The sequence below is a fragment of the Drosophila kikkawai genome, chromosome X (assembly GCF_030179895.1).
Source record: "Drosophila kikkawai strain 14028-0561.14 chromosome X, DkikHiC1v2, whole genome shotgun sequence".
Classification (NCBI taxonomy): domain Eukaryota; kingdom Metazoa; phylum Arthropoda; class Insecta; order Diptera; family Drosophilidae; genus Drosophila; species Drosophila kikkawai.
Genome location: NC_091733.1, coordinates 12,035,864 through 12,054,809, shown reverse-complemented (window position 1 = coordinate 12,054,809; position 18,946 = coordinate 12,035,864). Strand labels below are relative to the sequence as shown.

At 38.4% G+C, this 18,946-nt stretch overlaps 2 protein-coding genes across 6 annotated transcripts; both read left to right on the top strand.

Annotated features, from left to right (window-relative positions):
* The first annotated feature begins 85 nt into the window (after positions 1-85).
* On the top strand, positions 86-2,775 carry Vps4 (vacuolar protein sorting 4). 2 transcript variants are annotated; one of them, XM_017179455.3, is made up of 5 exons: positions 86-246; positions 730-869; positions 934-1,795; positions 1,884-2,112; positions 2,179-2,775. In XM_017179455.3, exons 2-5 carry the CDS (start codon positions 734-736, stop codon positions 2,278-2,280), a joined length of 1,329 nt encoding a protein of 442 aa, XP_017034944.1. In that variant the 5' UTR covers positions 86-246; positions 730-733; the 3' UTR covers positions 2,281-2,775. The 2 variants fall into 2 exon arrangements, with proteins under 2 accessions (XP_017034944.1, XP_070144400.1); XM_070288299.1 differs by having other exon boundaries at positions 90-246; positions 734-869.
* A 978-nt stretch (positions 2,776-3,753) lies between these two features.
* On the top strand, positions 3,754-18,721 carry LOC108083578 (uncharacterized). Of its 4 annotated transcripts, none has more exons than XM_070288696.1 (6): positions 3,754-4,037; positions 11,634-12,250; positions 15,273-15,862; positions 15,930-16,389; positions 16,461-16,860; positions 16,922-18,721. In XM_070288696.1, exons 2-6 carry the CDS (start codon positions 12,196-12,198, stop codon positions 18,390-18,392), a joined length of 2,976 nt encoding a protein of 991 aa, XP_070144797.1. In that variant the 5' UTR covers positions 3,754-4,037; positions 11,634-12,195; the 3' UTR covers positions 18,393-18,721. The 4 variants fall into 4 exon arrangements, with proteins under 4 accessions (XP_070144797.1, XP_017034927.1, XP_017034926.1 ...); XM_017179438.3 differs by having other exon boundaries at positions 3,754-4,065; XM_017179437.3 differs by lacking the exon at positions 3,754-4,037 and adding an exon at positions 4,076-4,181.
* Positions 18,722-18,946: the final 225 nt, after the last annotated feature.

The window sequence follows — 18,946 nt, the reverse complement described above, 5'->3', positions numbered from 1 at the left end:
ACAATCATTTTTAAATATTAAAAAATCATAAATCGAAAAGTCCTGGCGCTTGCGCAAATTGTGGCATTTTGGCCAAACCTGCAACGGTCACACTTGCAAATAAAAAAAAAAACAAGACGTCGTCATTCGCGTTGGAATTCCACCAAAATAGTTAAGTTTTCGTTTTGTTTAACACCTGTCGAACCTGCCAGCCAGATAGCCAGCGACAGATTGCCTGGATTTCGGAGCAAGTCAGCCAGCATAAATGTGAGTAATCCGGGCAAGAAGCGCATCGCAGCAGCAGCGTCACCGCCTTGGCAATTTGTTTTTGTCAATGCCGCCGCCGCCGCCGCCGCCGCTGGACAGAGCAGAGCAGCGAGTATTAGTCATGCACAGAAATTCGATTTTGCTATGCGAACTGCGTCACCGCAGGACCCTGCCTCCGGGATGTTGGAGGATTCTTTCAGGGGATTGGATAACCAATATCCGAAGAGCTCCAAGCCCGCTGCCAGGGGGCTGGTGAGCCTGGGAGGCGGAGACTGAAGTCGAGGTTTTTCTTAGGGGATTAATTAGATGCTTCAAGATTAAAGGGGAGGCGCCTGTTCCCCTAAAAGTATATAATAAATATATATACATATATATATAAACCCAAGGTGACGTCACTCTGCTGGAATTAACTTAAAACTCTTTCTTAACATTCATTTTATCCACCCTAACCGTATGTCTTCCCTGTTTTATCTACTCCTCCAGCAAGATGGCAGCCGGAACCACTCTACAGAAGGCCATTGATCTGGTGACCAAGGCCACCGAAGAGGATCGCAACAAGAACTATGCGGAGGCACTGCGTCTGTACGAGCACGGCGTGGAGTACTTCTTGCACACCATTAAATGTGAGTGATCATACCGAGATTCTTTCCTTACAACCTTTACAAATTCTCACCCAATACCCCACAGATGAGGCTCAGGGCGAGAAGGCCAAGGACTCGATACGGGCCAAGTGCCTGCAGTATCTGGATCGGGCCGAGAAGCTCAAGGAGTACTTGAAGAAGGGCAAGAAGAAACCAATCAAGGAGGGTGGCGAGTCCAGTGCCAAGGATGACAAGGACAAGAAGAGCGATAGCGATGACGAGGATGGCGATGATCCCGAAAAGAAAAAGTTGCAGAGCAAACTGGAGGGTGCCATTGTCATTGAGAAACCGGAGGTTAAATGGTCCGATGTCGCTGGCCTAGATGCCGCCAAGGAGGCACTAAAGGAGGCCGTCATATTGCCCATCAAATTCCCGCAACTCTTCACCGGCAAGCGTATACCGTGGAAGGGTATCCTGCTGTTTGGACCACCCGGTACGGGTAAATCCTATCTGGCCAAGGCCGTCGCCACCGAGGCCAATCGTTCCACATTCTTCTCGGTATCCAGCTCGGATCTAATGTCCAAGTGGCTGGGCGAGTCCGAGAAGCTGGTCAAGAATCTCTTCGAGCTGGCACGCCAGCACAAGCCCTCGATCATTTTCATCGATGAAATCGATTCAATGTGCTCGGCGAGATCGGACAATGAGAACGATAGTGTGCGTCGCATCAAGACCGAGTTTTTGGTCCAAATGCAGGGCGTTGGCAATGATACCGATGGCATTCTCGTGCTGGGCGCCACCAATATACCCTGGGTGTTGGACTCGGCCATCCGGCGACGTTTCGAGAAGCGCATCTACATTCCCCTGCCGGAGGCACATGCCCGCCTTGTCATGTTCAAGATCCATTTGGGCAACACCACACACGTCCTGACCGAACAGGATCTCAAGGAATTGGCCGGCAAGACCGATGGGTATGGTTATTCCAATGGAGAAGAGGCTTCTTTTGGCTTTCTTTCGTTCTTTAATTCAAACTAAACGATCTTTTTTTCTTACCTGTAGCTACTCTGGCGCGGATATATCCATTGTGGTGCGCGATGCCCTGATGGAACCAGTGCGTAAAGTGCAAACGGCCACGCATTTCAAGAAGGTAACTGGCCCCAGCCCCACCAACAAGGATGAGATTGTCAATGATCTGCTGGTTCCCTGCTCGCCCGGCGACGAGGGAGCCGTTGAAATGAATTGGATGGATGTGCCCAGCGATAAGCTCTTTGAACCGCCCGTAACCATGGTAGTTTCCTTTGATTTCTTCATTTATTTTCCCCTTAAATAATAATTATTTCTTTTGCGCTTGCAGCGTGACATGCTAAAGTCCTTGTCGCGCACGAAACCCACGGTGAACGATGATGATTTGAAGAAGCTGCGCAAATTCACAGAGGACTTTGGCCAGGAGGGTTAGATGCAAAGATAGGGAGACGACATAGAGAGATCACCGCCGCCAGAAGGGGGGGAGGCGTTAGCACCACCAGCTCTAATTGTAATTGTTGCCTATTGCATAAATTTTACTTCTGGATCCTTCTTAAAATATTTCCCGTTTTAATCATTATTTTTTTTATGATTTTTAATTTTTATTTTAATATAAACAATATGTAAGCGCCTGCGAGACATGGCTAAAAATGTAACCCAACAGAGACAGGGAGATGCGGAGAGAGAGAGAGAAACAGTATGGGAAGGGGATTGTTGTAATCACAAAGTCAATGTATTTTTGTACTCTTAAATGTTAAGCGAGCAAAAAAGAAGAGAAGCCCTCAGTCCGCATTGACTTGCCACTGGATCGACAGCAGGGAGCAGAGGCAGCAGCAGGAGCAGCAGGAGTTAGTGCAGCGCCCAGCAAAAACCTATTTGAAATTGTAACGTACCAGAAATAAAAAAAAAAAACTATTGTACACACACACACTGACGAGAGTAAGCCTCAGAATGCCAATTTGGCAGTGCTTGGCGGGGAATACCCTCCGGCACAGCTGACCCAGTTTTAATATAAGCCACACCAGGTGGGTGGGAAGCGGAGTGGCACCAGAGAGGGAGAGAGAGCTATATGGAGGGAGCCTGAAGAATGCCATGCCCCACATGCCATATGATAAGATCTTTATGTGCCGCCAATACTCTCGTTTCTGGCCGATCGGCCAGATATTATAGCGGGCCACTGCACAGTGGGGCAAGTATTATAATAAGAGCAACAAAAACAGCATAAATCCACAGAACTTGAAGCGGGTACATTGTATACAATTGGCTATGTCTTGTTTTTTTATCGGATAACTATATATTTTTATATACGGAGGCCTCTTAAATATATAGATTATAAAATTATATTCTTCATTTATAGTTAAAACAGTTTCGTAGATTTAAATAAATAAATAAAAAAAACAAAATATACATTTTGGTTTAATGTTTTTTTCTGTCAGTTTTCTTTTTTGTGGCCCGATAAAAAAAAAAAAACGTTATGAATTAAGATAAATATTTTATATAAGTAAATTTAGGTATTAATATATTGTATAAATTTATGTATTTATATTTTTTTTTGTATATAATTTTTTTTATATTGAAAACGACGACAATTAAAGCTTGAAAATACCTGAAAAATTTTCAAAACTTAAGTTTATTCTTAAATTTATGTTAAACAAATTATAAATTAAGATACATATTTGATATACGTAAAAAGATAACTAAAATCAAGCTAATTTCTAACTTAAATATAATTGATAAAATCCAAAAACTCGATTAAATATTATATTATAAATTTTATTAAATTTTCTTTGGTTTACGTTTAAATCTGCTTCACTGTGCAATCGTGGGTGATCGGGTTCGGCTTCGGCTTCTGCTGGGACTTCGGCTGGCCTCGCTTGAGCCGGGCTTTTGGCCTGAAGTTTTCTTCAGTTGATCTTCAGCCGCAACGGCTCGAGGTTCGCAGTTCTGGAATCGATCCGTAATATATTCAGCCCCCGTTTTTCGCCCGCACACTTGCAGTTCCGTTACGTGAGTGCAGCAGTCGTGAGCCGCCGCCGTCGACGTCGTCGTCTGCATTGCACAAAATAAAGATAGAAAAAAAGATACAAAAAACAAAAAAAAAAATTAAAATTAAGAGATACAAATACACGGCAACAACATTTCTCGGTTCGCTTTGCTTTGCGCAACAGTTTTATTTGTGTTTTTGTTTTGGTGAGAGAAAAAAAATACACGAAAAAAAGTGCGTATTTGTTGTGATTTGTTTTTTGTTTCGGTGTGCCAGTGTGGTTTTCCATTGGTTTTTCCTTAGTTTTTTTTCGAGTTGCATTAATTACCTGGCCTTTTGGGCCTGGCCCTGTGAGTGGACAGCTTTTTGTCACACCTTTTTTTTATAAATTTTTTATAAAAATGTTTTTGTCATTTAAAACTATGAGATTTATTATATATTTTTTTAACTAGGATATTTGGCTATAATTTTTTACACAAGAAAGTATTAAATATTAAAAAAATATATAACATTTATTCTGTATGCCTAATTGTAAAATATTAAATATATAAAATTAGGATAAGGCTTTATATCCGTAGAAGCTCAAAGGGTTAATCTGTGATTTTTAACTCTCTTTTATTGTAATTTGGGAAGATCTTAGTTAGCATTTTTTAAAAACATAAATTACTTACAAAATATATAATATAAATTAAATTTTTTTGTTATTCCCAAAATCCATCAACCGAGCTCATAAAATTTAAACTATAATAAAACAGAGTCGTAGGTCTTAGTCACATAAAAACCTATAAAATTAAAATAAAAAATAAATCAATTAAATTTTTAACTGTTTTCTAGAAACTAGTTACCTTCTGAAAGTATCTTAAAGTTTTTCTTTTTTTACTCGAATAGTTTTTGGGTTGTATTTAAATTCTTTATTATATTTTATGTTGTTTATTTAAATTATTTAAATGTTAAAGGTTCTATATAAATAAATTAAATTAACTATTTCTTAAAAAACAGTTAACTACTGAAAGTATCTTTAATTTATTTTGCTTGAAAAGTCTGTGGTTTGCATTAAATTCTTTAATAAAATATATAACAATTTATTTTGTAAACATTTATATTTTTTATATTAAAATTTAAGACTTTTCTATGGAAATCAGTTTGAGAAATAAACTATAAAAAATTTAAGACTATATTAGGTATAGTATTTGTAATCCGCATGATGTTTGCCGCTTTTTCTTTATTATTTAAATGAAAATGGCCTTCAAAATTTATTTTGTAAAGTTTTGTTTTTTTATTATATTTATATTATATTTAAGAATTTAAGTTAAAGGTTCTATGGAAATTTGGTCAAGAAATAAATTATAAACAATTTTAAACTATATAAATGTAATTTGCATGATGTTTGGCGCTTTGTTTTTATATTTTTTAAACTAAAAAAAGACCTTTAAAAAAGGTTTATAATATTTTTCCCTGTGTGATGCGGCTGCTGTCGCCGTGGTGAAGCGCAACTTTCACGCGCTTCAAGTGAAAACCGTGAGCCGGGTCCGAAATAAGCGAAATGAAGAAGAAGCGGCAACACACACAACACACAGCAGCCACAACACACAGCTCCAGCTGGAGGTGACTCTACTTACCTCAAGTCTCTGTTTTTTTCCCCACATTCGCATTGTTTTTTATGATTTTTTTCTGCTGTTCATGCTGTGCTTTTCGGCTACTGTTTACTTTTTGTTGAATTTATTTTTTTCTGTGTCAGCCTTAGTGCTTTGCGAAACTATTTCAAAAATGCATATTTCTGCGGCTCAAAAATGTGTCCAACTGACTGAGTTATGAGCACTAATTAAGGCTGCAATTCCCACACGATTTTTCTTCAAGTGTGCGTCGCTGCATCCAGTTTCTTAGCATTTTCGGTGCGTGTATTATGCATGTTTCGATTAAACTCGTTTGCCGAGGCATTAACACCTGTCTACCCTTCGCCTCCCCCCGTAGCAAGAGCAGATCAGAAAAACTAAAATCATGCTGACATTGACACGAATTGTCGGGGCAACACCACACAACACAACACACACGGCAAACAAAAGTCAAATCATACAGTTTAGAGTTTAAGTCCAACTCCAAAAATGTATGACTAAGACTCTACAATTAAAGTGCATAAAATTCCACCAATGCCAGGCGCCAAATAGCAATGGAAATATATTTAAATTTTGCTAAAAAATTTGGTTTTTTTTTGCACTAAAAGAAATATATATATATGTATACATATATATTTGATATTAGGATATATTTATATAATATATATTTTATTTCTTTAAATAAAAAAAAACTGCTGAGGATTTTAAGGATAGTTATTTTAATGATAGAAGAAATGTAAAAAAAAAATTCATAAAATATTTCAAAAAATATGTATAGTCTCAGATTTTTTAAAAAATATTTTATTTGTTTTTTTCTTTTATATTTTTAAACAGCTTGTATAATTTTTTTTTGTAATGAAATTAAACTATTTAAAGATTTGCTGAGGATTTAAATCATAAAAAAATGAATAAAATATTTTTAAAAATATGTGAAAAGTCTTCGATGTTTTAAAAATATTTTATTTATTTTTTTTAGATTTTTAAAACAGCGGGTATAATTTTTTTTTAATGAAATGAAAACATTAAAAGATTTGTAAAGATAGAAGAAATGTAAGAAAAATAAATTTTATTAATATTTATTTTTAGGTTTTTAGTTATATTAAATATTTAAGTTAATTTTTTCCGTTTGTGCCTTTAATTTAAAATTCCATTTGATTTTAAAATTTAAATCAAGCAATTGAAGAGCCAGCAAACAATCAACTCTCGTTGGTTGTTGATTGTTGACTTGTTGCTTGATGGCTGTTGATGATTGGTGGAGGAACAAGGTCGTTTACCACAACGCATATTATCAAATGCAAATGGGCATTATGTCTGCTAAATGCTGGAAAATTTTCCATGAATTATTTAAGCGTAATTTGTTTTCGCTGCCTCTCAATGCCATTCCAATGCACTCTCTTTATTTACACAATTATTTTATTTGATATATGAATATTTTCTTAGCTGGAGAGTTCACCATAAAGAAATTATAATTACCTGGAAAAGAGACCATAAAAACGAGCTCAAACTAATTAAATTTCCTTTTGTTCTTGACATTCTATTACTCGCGAGACGGCATGACGACAATTAAAAAGGGGGAATTACTTTTAATCTTCTTGGTTAATTGTACCCCGTGCCATTAAGCGTGGAAAGCTCAGATGGAGATGGTCTCCGAGTTCTAGATTCTTGGGAAATTCATTCAAGAGAAATATATATAGGTCTGCAGAAAATGCTGAGGAAATCATATATATTCTGTGTGCTCTTCATCACTGAGTAACTGGGTTAGACCAGAAGGTTTCATAAGCTCACAAATGATATATAGATAGTATATAGTATGTTGTTGTCCCCGTATCGGATTGGGTCAGCGTCTGGCGTTCCATGAACCATAACTGGCAACTTGATGCTGTCGCCGGTTAGTCCGGAAAAATGACAAAAGAGCTGGAGTTTTCGGATTTGGAGTTTGCTGTTACTGCTGCTCCCGAAAACTGTGTCATGCATGCCGCTTGTAGTTGTTTTTATTTTGTATTTATTTTATTATTATTTTTATTATTATTTCTAGTTGATTTCTGTTGCACTTTACCGTTGGGTTCCAGACAGTATTTCCCGTCTGTTGAATTTATGGCCATTGTTGGCCCTGTTCTGCATCAGCAATGAGGATTGCATGGCTCCACGAAAAGTTCTTTGAAAAGAAAACGATCATAAATAGTTGCCACTAATTACATGCAGCAGGGCACTGAGAGCAAATTTAGGGGTAAACTTTCAAAATGTGAAAAGTTAAAGAGAAGATATTAAAAATTCATAAGTTATAATTAACTTTTAATGTGTATTTATATGTAGTTTTCTAATTTATAGAGTTTATTTCTTTATTTTTATTTTTAGAATCATTTAAAACGAATAATTCAGAATAGTAAACTACCGGAAAAAAATTTATTTAATATTGATTTATTTTTAATTCTTAATTTAATTAATTCTTAATTTTTTTATGTATTTTATTTGGTTATTTTAACGTTTAAAATGTTTAAAAGTTAAGAAAAAATACTATGAAGCTCTATTTACTTTTTACATAAGAATTTGTTTTTTTTTTTGTTAAGTTACTTATAATTTTCTCACTGTGCACCGGACAACATTAGGCTGAAAATGCCCCCACAGAAGAGAGCGGAAATTTTATGCGCTGCTGGTTTTTGTTGTATTTTCTTGCCCCAGCTTTAATTTTTTTTTTTTTCGGCTTGAATCGGATCGGCTTCCTCCCTTTTTTCTTTTTTGTAAGTTAAGTTGCTGGGTCCGTCGTAACAAACAGGAAACTATTTTATGCTGCCATGCGAAAATTGGCTAAGGAAATTTATATACACATTTTCGGTGTGCCTGCAATCGCACATTAGCCATCGGTGGCAAGTTTGTTGCCTAAGTCTTTCGTTTGGCAAGTGGCATTTCGACCGATAAATTGAAGTAAGTGGAGCTAATTTCGGTGATCCTGTATGAGATCTTTATTAAAATAAAATAAGTAAGAAAATTAATATAGTTTATTATAATAATTCATCATAATTACACAGAATTTCCCAAACTGATTTAATTAAAGCCAAAAGAGAAGGCACAAATTAAATGAAAAATCCATATACATGTACATATATTCAAAATGATTTTCACATCAAATTTTGAAATAAAAGTTTTTTTTTCGCGAAATCAAACCTATAAATTTGGGATTTCCTCACTGCCCGTTTCGATTTCTTGGCGAAATGAATTCTCTATAGCAAAACAGTAATAATAATAAAAAAGTTTAACTATTGCTTTGTATTTCTCACACATCACCTGGCTTGACAAATCAATCAAATCGCTTCATGCGAATTTCGATTGCACAAAGACAAAAGGCAAAGACAATGCATTGGAATTGTGAATTATTAGTGCTTTTTGTTGCTTGTTGTTGTTTTTTTTTTGCCATTTGGCAATGCCAATTCGGAGTGACCACTTCCATTGTCCGCCATTCGCTTGGCTCACGTCCAGAGCTAAATGAGACATTCGTAGACAGAAGGTAGAAATAAAGGAAAATATCCACAGACAAGCTGCTGCACTTTTCTTTGGCATGGTTCGGTTTTCCCCAATCGATTCGCCGACTTTCCCAGCCAGTTCTCAGTTGGTCTCGGTCTTGTCTCAGTCTCGTCTCGCTTTTCCCATTCAAATGGGATCTAGACACTTGCAGAAAAATTCATTTACAATTGAATATAATTATTCTAATAGGGAAAAGCATGTATGTTTAACCTGGAAGGAGGTTTTTATCAATCTAAAGTTTATTATTTATGATTTATTATTATTATGTTTATTAGTTTTATGCAAATTTTATGATTCCATAAAACTAATAGTTAGTCAGTACTAATAGTCATTTTTTAACTTTTATGTATAATATTTTAAAAAATTTTCAGGGAAACATTCTCAATAAATAATATTAAAAAAAAGTAATATTTTAAATAAAATTAAAATAAATAACATTGAAAATGTAATTAATTATTTTAAAACATAATTAAAATAAATAATATTTAAAATTTATAAAATATAAATAATATTTAAAATGTAATTCAAATAAATAACATTTAAAATATATATAAAATAAAAAATATTTAAAATATATATAAACTAAATATTAAAAAAAAAAATTTAAAATTTAATTAAATTAAATAATTTTTAAAATATAATTAAATCTCATACAGAAACAGTTATCTAAAATTTTAAACAATATTTATTACCGATTTGTAAACTATAATGAGCTTTAATTTTTTAGCTAAAGTTCCAAGTAAATTGTATTAAAATTTCCCCTGAATATTGCCCCAATTTAAGGCCAGATTTTTCTCCTATTTTTCACTTTGGATTCAGAGTTTCTTATTTCCAAGTACTTCCATTTTTTTCAGTATTATATTTTTTGTTTTTTTTTTACCATGCTGAAGAGATCACAGACACTGGTTCCTCGTAATGAGCTGAATTAGCCGGCAAACGCGAAAATGAGCAACGGAAAGCCGCCTCAGAGCCGCCAAATTGGGTTAATCTATTTGAAAGTGGAAGCGCTAGCCACAAATATATATATATATGTATATACAATATAGAAACAGCACCGATACATATAGAGCCCATGCGAAAGTCACCTAAGAAGCATTATTTAGTGCGTTACTTTCCATTTTGATGGAGCTCTTTGTTCAGCTTGATGATGCTGACGACTCTGAGGTCCAAAGCTTGACTTGGCTCTTGGCTTTCTTCAGTGACATCTTCATCACCACCGGCATGTCAACCTGTCTTCATTTCTTCTTTTTTTTATTCTTTAACGGTACTCGCAGCTTTTTAATTTCGCTTTTCATCACAGGTAGCTAGAGTCTATGGAATGTTCACACGATGTGCCGGCTTGATAATGATGTACATAAAGTTGTATCTACAACAATATATGTATATGTATATGATTAATATAAGGGCGAATTTTACTAGTTTTAATGGTAAATTTTTCATAAAAACCAAGGCGAATTCGACCAAAAGATCCCATTAAGAGAGGTGTCAACATATAATTCCCAACTGGTTCTGACATATAACATATATAATTGCATAATGTCATCCCTAAGTCTTGTATATTCTGTACTTCAAATTATTCCTAAACAACTAGCAAATGTCTCAAAATATTAAAGAATATTAGTAAGCAAGTTTTTTTTTATATTTATTTTTGCACTTAAAACAGGCAAGAAAAGTAACTAAGAGCAAAGTGTCGCTAGTTTATCCATGCTAACAGATGTATGTTTGTATCTCGGTATCTCTTGTGTTGCACAATCCGCTAATGTCTTAAGCAGTTAGGCGCTAATTGGTAGATCACGGCCCCACGCCGCCAACGAAAGTGAAATGAAGTGTTGATTGAACACCAAAAAGCTTTGTTAATCAATAGTGGAAACATCGGTGCAACTTCCATGCCGAGTTACAGTTCCAGTTTTTTTGTGAGGTTTTCACTTTCGTTTGTCACATCTCCGCCTGAGTCACACCTCTTTAGTGACTCCTCCTATCCTCCTCCCCTTCCAAAATTGGCAAAAATATACAAAAAAAAAAAAAATGTCAACAAACGGCTTGCTCGCTCTTGGCTTTGTCTCTGCCTGTTGACCCAAATGCGAGGCGGTCCAAAAAGTGGTCGGGCTGGATTTTAGTGTGGCCAGAATGCTCTCCGCCGACAAGTGTAAGGTCAATGGACTAAATGCCGCAGATGCACAGATACTACAAGATGCACAGATACTACGAGCTGCACAGATACAAGGCTGCAAGTCACGACGCGTTCGCCGGCAGACGCACATGCGCAACATCCTGTTCGGGTGCCAGTGCAACCGGCCTATTATACAATGGCAACACGACTACACTGGGCAAAAAGAATGCCTTTTTTGATTTGAATCAAACATTTATTGAGGTTCGAGTGTATTGGCCTTTTGAAAAATGTTTTAAATATTAAAATCAAGTTTTACTGTTGTGATTGTTTTATAATTTCTAATAAGACTTTCTTTTTTCTAAGGTATTTCTATTTCCTCCTTAAATAGAAGAGCAAATTTCTTTTGTTTATTTTCTGTTATTTAATTTTAGCATTTTTAATTAATTTATAATAAAAATATTTAAGCTTTAGCTTAAGCTTAGCTTGTTATTACTATTAATTTTTCACAGTGTCCAGCGAAACCGTTTAAACATATATGACTTTGTCTCTTCTGATTGCAGACGACTGATCGCCAAGCCATCAATCAGGCCATCAATCAGTCAGTACCGCTTGTCGCAAATTGGAGCTGGAGACGAGAGACAGAGAGCCGCTCTCCCTTCTTGGAGAAAGCCGAGACCCGATTGGAGATTCCAGAGTAAAGATTGGAGATCCCAGATCCGGAGATTCCAGCGGAGGTTTTTTTGGCGACACTCGTAATTGGTTGACTGTCTGCCTTGTGGCTAAGTCAGTCAGTGAGTCAGAGACGCTCTCAAAGACTTGCAGTCATAGTTATAGTCACGACTTTGGAGGCAGAGACACAACCACAGCATATAGACGACGGTCTTCGCTACGCTTTGGCTTCACTCTGGCTTCGGTTTGGCTTTGGTTGTCGCCCCGGCAGGTTCACAAATAAGTGAAAGTGAATTTGTTTATTGTATATTTTGCTATTACCAAAGCGAAAAGAGACGCATAACACACATCTTTGCGGCGAGCAATGTTCAGTTTCAGCAACTAAAATATATATATTTAATATATTCAGAGAATATATATATATATAACCGATATTGGTAGAATCTGGTAATCATGCTAATTGCCAGCTGCCTTCTCTTCGTGCTGCTCAAGTGCCACACGGCCCCTGGTAAGTATACGCCCCGTGGGCCCCATTAACTAATTGCCGCGAAACATTAACTAATTTACTTAGCGCTCGACTTGTGTTTGCTTTTAACGAGTCTGTTGGGTTGTGTTGTGCTTTATTTAATTTTGTTATCTGAGGGGGTGTTAGTTGCGGCGATTGTGTCAATTAAGAAGACGTTCAACGGCACCACTCCAGTGCCTCCGCGTTGATTGCACAATGGGTCTCAGGGAGGCGACAAATAATGGCCAAATGTGGGTTACATTTTAGCTTTAAGGGGGGATAACACTGGTTCAAGATTTCCTAGTAATTTTTAAAAATATTATCAATAGTTTTTATAACTAAAAAACTTGTTTGTTTATAGAAAAATATAGAAATATGTGTTTTTTAGCTATGTTATTTTTTATTCTTTTATTAAATATTCATATATGTTTTCCCATGAAATATATAATTTTTTTTCTGTGTACATTTGCATAAAAACTCAAGTGAAAGAGATGAGATATTGTCTGTATTGTGAAGGTAAAACCAATAAAGCCCAGAGTAACCGAGATTAATTTACCCTTGAGCTGGGCCATGGATTGAAGAGCATAGAGGATCTGAGTGGAATTTATTTATAAAAAATAAATGCAAATTAAAATTAAATTATTTATATAAATAAAATTCGGTAAGCTGCCTTGGAAGATGCCAAAATGTTTCACAAACAAGTAAAACTATAATTTAAATATAAAATAACTGAGTTATAAAGTAATAATACATATATAATTCTATATATTATATAATTTAATAATATTTATAATTTATATAATTTAATTTAAAGATCACTTAAAGAATTTCGTTTAATAAAACCAAGAAAATGCTAAGCTCTTCAATCAAAGTTCACCTTGATTTGTATTTCAAAGCTTAAATTGAGCACTTTATTTAAGGGTTTTCGGTAGCTGGAGTGGCCTGTGGTGTACGGGCACAGCAAAAAGGGGACTCACACAGCATAAACATCAGCGGTCATTTTAGGATGATTCCATTCCTGGTGATTGCAACTTGCAATGCCTGTATGGTGCTTCAGCATTTTGCCAGGAGTTTCTTTATTTTTTTTTATTAATTTATTACTAATCAAATCAAACTTTAAACTTTATAAATTGAAACAAGAAGGGAAGCTAACTTCGGCACACCGAAGTTTGTATACCCTTGCAGATTGGTTTTGATGTTTATATTATAAATTTAAATGCTGAAAACACTCACAAAACAGAGTTTCATTACATTTTACCTATACTTATTATGTTTACAGTTTGACAGTTACAGTTTTACATTCCCAGATTTATATTTTCTCTACATTTACCGATCGTTTATATGGCAGCTATATGATATAGTTGACCGATTTTCATAAAATTTTTACCAAAATTCTGAAATAATAAAAGAAGCTATCTAAAAGTAGATAAGAATATGTTGAAAAACAACAAAGTTATAATTTTTTTCCTATTCTTTTTCCGATCGTTCCTATGGCAGCTATAAGATATAGTCGTCCGATTTTCATAAAATTTTTACCAAAATTCTGTAATAATATAAAATGGCTATATCTCAAAAATGATGCAAAAATATTGAAAAACAGCCAAGTTATAATTTTTTTTCTACAAATTTATCGAACATTTGTATGACAGCTATATGATATAGTCGTCCGATCCGGCCCGTTCCGACATATATAGCAGTGAGAGTATATAGAAGACTATATGCAAAGTTTCATTCAGATAGCTTTAAAACTGAGGGACTAGTTTGCGTAGAAACAGACAGACGGACAGACGGACAGACGGACAGATGGACAGACGGACAGACGGACATGGCTAGATCGACTCGGCTGTTGATGCTGATCAAGAATATATATACTTTATAGGGTCGGAAACGTCTCCTTCACTGCGTTGCAAACTTCTGACTGAAATTATAATACCCTGCAAGGGTATAAAAAGGTTAAGAGTTGAAGTAAATCTTGATCTTTTTGAATCTAGTTAGCCTTGATTTTTCCTTAATTTGTACCCTTTAACTTGAAAGGAACACTTGATCCTACGATTTCTAGTAGATGGGTTGGCCTGAGGTGTTAGGGGGAAATCCGTTTACCGGTGGCAGTACGAGCCCTGTTCGGGCCCTTGGCATTTTGCAGGAATTTCTATTCCTATTCTTAGAGGGATATATCCCTATACACATATATATATGTTATATATATTCTATTTTATATTATTTTATCATGTTACTTTTATTTTCATATATATATATTTCTTTTAATTTTGTTTTATATTATATTCTTTTTATATAGATTTTCCTTTGCTGTTTTTTTTTTTTTATTGATTTCTACTTTGTTTTGGAATTTCTAGGAACATCACACTATTTCCCCATTGCCTTTCTTGGGGCTCATTGCGCGTGCGGACAGTTTTGGGTTGGGTTATTGTCTTTGGTTTTGGTTTTGGTTTCAGTTCCTCGGCTTTTGGGCTTTTGGTTGTTTTAAAAACGCAATCACGCTCCGGCGATCCATCATACACACTTGCGCACACGAATGTCGGCGTTATGTCATCCGCGTGGCGTGCGTTTCAAATCCGTTGGATGGGCGGGAAATCGGAACCAAAGAGATTCATTGCGTTGCCATTGAAAATAGGGAAATTCGATCGAATGAGCTTTATATTAACGATGTCCATCTTGATTAAATGTCTCATATAAGTGCTGTTTTTTAATGAAATTTAAAATTTTTTTCTAAATTCTGATTAGCTTTATTTAGTTCCTTTTCTAATTCAAAAGCGAATTGCATTTGTTTTGCTGTTAGACTTTTTATAAAATCTCACACGTGTGCACATACGATTCCCAACTGGTTCTAACATCTCTCTCGAGTGTAGGGGTAGAGGGGGGTACAAATTCCAAACGGAAATTCGTATAAAATCTATTTCTGACGGTGGAGAACGTGCTCGCAATGCACAGAACCGCATTTATTTGCCCGCTGACTCGCCTCTTTATTATTGTGAATATTTATATTCATTTTGTATATTTTTTATAGCTTTGGCCCAGGAGGAAGTGACCTCAGCGCGGCAGTATGTTAACTTCACGGAACTATCGCTGGCGGTGCAAGAGTCACTGGTGGCCCACGAAGAGCGCCAGCAGGAGCGAGCCCGTCATCAGGGTCATCGCTCCCGCAGGGCCGTAAAACGGGTTTGCTATGGAGAGTTGGGCTGCTTCGAGGACTCCGGACCATTTGCCTATCTGGAGATGCTGCCCTCACCACCAGAGGAGATCAATACCAAGTTCTATTTTTATTCCACGCGGCAGAGATCTGACAGGCCGCTAATGGAGTTGTCTTTTCTGAACATGACAAATGCCTTTCGCGGCAAGCGGGAGACGGAGACCAGCACTAGTGCTCCTCCAGTTGAGGGCAGTGCCAGGTCATCATCATCTAGCTCCAGTTCCACATCATCATCATCATTATCATCCCCCGGCAACCTGACCTTAAGTGGCCAAAAGAAGATCACACCCACGATCGATGATCTCGAGGGCTTCGACGAGCTGTCCGTGCGGGTCATAGTCCATGGCTTTGGCTCTGCCTGTCCTCATGTCTGGATCTATGAGATGAAAACGGCCCTCATGGCGGTGGTGAGTATAAAGAGTAATCTTTGGAAGATACTATTTATACCGCTCATTAACCTCTTTCTATTTCCAGGAGGACTGCATTGTCATCTGCGTGGACTGGGAGAATGGAGCCACCTTTCCCAACTATGTCCGGGCGGCAGCCAATACCCGTCTGGTGGGCAAGCAGCTGGCCATGCTCCTTCGCAACTTGCAGCAGCACAAGGGTTTGGATCTGATGCGCACCCATGTCATTGGGTTCAGTTTGGGTGCCCATGTCTCTGGCTTTGCGGGCGCGGAGCTGCCTGGACTATCCCGAATTACGGGCTTAGATCCGGCTGGCCCACTCTTTGAGGCCCAGCATCCCAAAGTGCGTTTGGATAGCAGCGATGCCGAGTTTGTGGATGTGATCCATTCGAATGGAGAGAACCTGATACTGGGTGGCTTGGGCTCCTGGCAGCCCATGGGGCATGTGGATTATTATCCCAACGGGGGACGTGTCCAGACGGGTTGTTCCAATCTTTTTGTGGGAGCTGTGACTGATTTTATATGGTGTAAGTTCTTGGGAATAATTATTTATTATTAAATAATTAATTAAATAATTAATTTAATATTTTTTGTACAGCTGCCCAGGCCGCCGAGGACGAGGAGGGACGTTCCCTGTGCAACCATCGTCGCGCCTACAAGTTCTTTATTGACTCTGTGGCTCCACGCTGCCTGTTCCCCGCCTTTCCCTGTGCCAGCTATGATGACTTCCTCAAGGGCAGATGCTTCCCCTGCGCCCAGGATGACGAGGATCTGGCTGAAGGAGTACCCCGATGCGGCAATATGGGCTACTATGCTGATCGTTCCACGGGCCGTGGGCAGCTTTATCTACTCACCCGCGAGGAGGAGCCCTTCTGTGCCCACCAATTTCAGCTGCAAATCTTCAATTCCTTCAACGATCTGCCCCTGCGTACCATTGGCCGCCTGGAGGCCATACTCGAGGGCGATGGCGGTCTCAACGAGACCTTTGAGATATCCGAGTGAGTAACTGGGAGCCCAAGTCGTGCTCTCACAATAAATATAAACGAATTTATTTTACAGGAAAGACGATGCCGAGTTCTTTGCCGGCGACATTGTGTCCAAGATTATTGTCCCACATCCGGCTTTGGGCTTCCCCACCACCTTGAGTCTGCACTACAAGTCCTACAGCGGCTGGCTGAGCAAGGGGTTGCCCCACTGGGACATTGACAAGGTTGTGCTCACGGATAGCTTTGGGCGTAGTCACTCCCTGTGCCGGCCAAGCACCAAGCTGAGCAGCGGCAATCCGGTTCGTTTGCGTCTCCATTCGGGCAATTGTGAGCTGGACAACCAGGAGGATTATGGTGCCTACACCACCCATCCGTCCGGTAGCGCTAATCCCACCCTGTCGCCCACCGATGTGCCCGACTCCAGTGTCCAGGAAACGGCAGTAGATGGCGTGGAGAGCGCCAAGCAGAGGAAGGATATCTTCAATCTGGGCACCAGCTTCAAGTTGGCCAGTAATCAGAGCTATCATCCCCTTGGCCAGGATGATGAGTTGCCCTGGCAACCCATTTTGGTGGGCAACTCCCTGGACAATGAGACGGCAGCGGCGGCTGCAACTGCGGAATCGAGTCGCAGTCTGTCCTCGGAACCTGCCAGTGAGATCTTTGAGCCAGTGCTCAAGGATCGTCGGCTGGCGGTTAATCGGGGACGCAATCTGCAGGATTATGGCACCACCAATGGTCCTGAGATTGTGGAGCCCGTGCTGAAGGCCACCACGCCGCGTGTAAAGCAGGGCAAGGATTTAGACTTGTCCGGTGACATCGAACAGGATCAGACGTCATCGTCGATGAACTCTAGTTCCAGTTCAGTTCCTCCGCCGCCTACTCCACCCAAAATGATGGCCCAAATGGGAACGGATGAACCGCAGACTGTTCAGCTTTTGCCTTTCCGACTAGGCGAGCTACTGCAGCGGGCGGAGCGCTACGCCAGGGAGACGCTGTTGCCCCTGATCTCGGTGCAGGCGCCTCGATTCTTTGGCTTCAATGTGACGCCCCATGATCGTGACGCAGTGCGTCCATCGGAGTCACGCAAGCCGCGGTACATACCACGCTATGAGGAGTCCGCCTTTTTGAATGCCACCTCCACTCTGAAGCGGCGCTCCCAGAAGGCAAACCGTCGCTCATCGTCTTCGCCCTCCCTGGTGCAGCAAAGGAATCTTTTCCGGTTGATGCGAGCCCGCTCCCGTAAGCAGAACGCGGAGGGAGAGGAGTGGCAGGACCAGGAGGAGCCGCAGCAGCAAAAGCAGGGCAAGCCGGTTGAGGCGGGAAACGAGGTCAATTACTACACGAATATGCTGCAGTCAGAGTCGCGATCCATGCGGCCAGAGGTGCCGGAATATAGGGCCGTATTTATAGATCTGCCCACTTATAGGCCACCTGTAAGTCAGGCTGGAACTGCTGCTTCCGCTTCCGCTTCGGCTTCCGTTTCCGTTTCCGCTACCATTTCCAGAGGTCGAAGACGCAGCAGATCCTCATCAGCGCTTCCCTGATATCCAACAACCGCGACATCTCAGCTGTCCCGCCATCGGTAGGGGATGAACACTTTGTGATATGCACACCAGATCGTGGCTCCAAAAAAAAAAAAAGAAATCAAAAATACCCCAATTCCCACATAACCAAACACCACCCACATCATCATCTCCCACACTGTAAATATATATCAGCAAAAAGAAAATCAAGAGAAATAAATACGAAACGAGAGCTAAATGGAATTTGAAATGGAATTTCAAGCTTAGGTTAGTCCTTCGAATGTAAGATTATAAATGTATGAATTTAAGTGATTACTCCTAAGATAAACAATAAACCTTAAGATATCAGATTTCTTTTTTTTTTTTTATTTGAATGGATATGAATTGGAGGTATTATAATTATTTTTGGGTGAAATGGTTTATTGAAAACATTAAACATACAGAATTTGTGACTGAAGATTGGTTATATAAACATATATCGATTTTTTGGTTATCGGTCAGTTTTTAGATTTAATTAAAAAAATCAAAAATCTATTATTAAAATTATATGCCTTTTCAAATTTATTTATTAATAT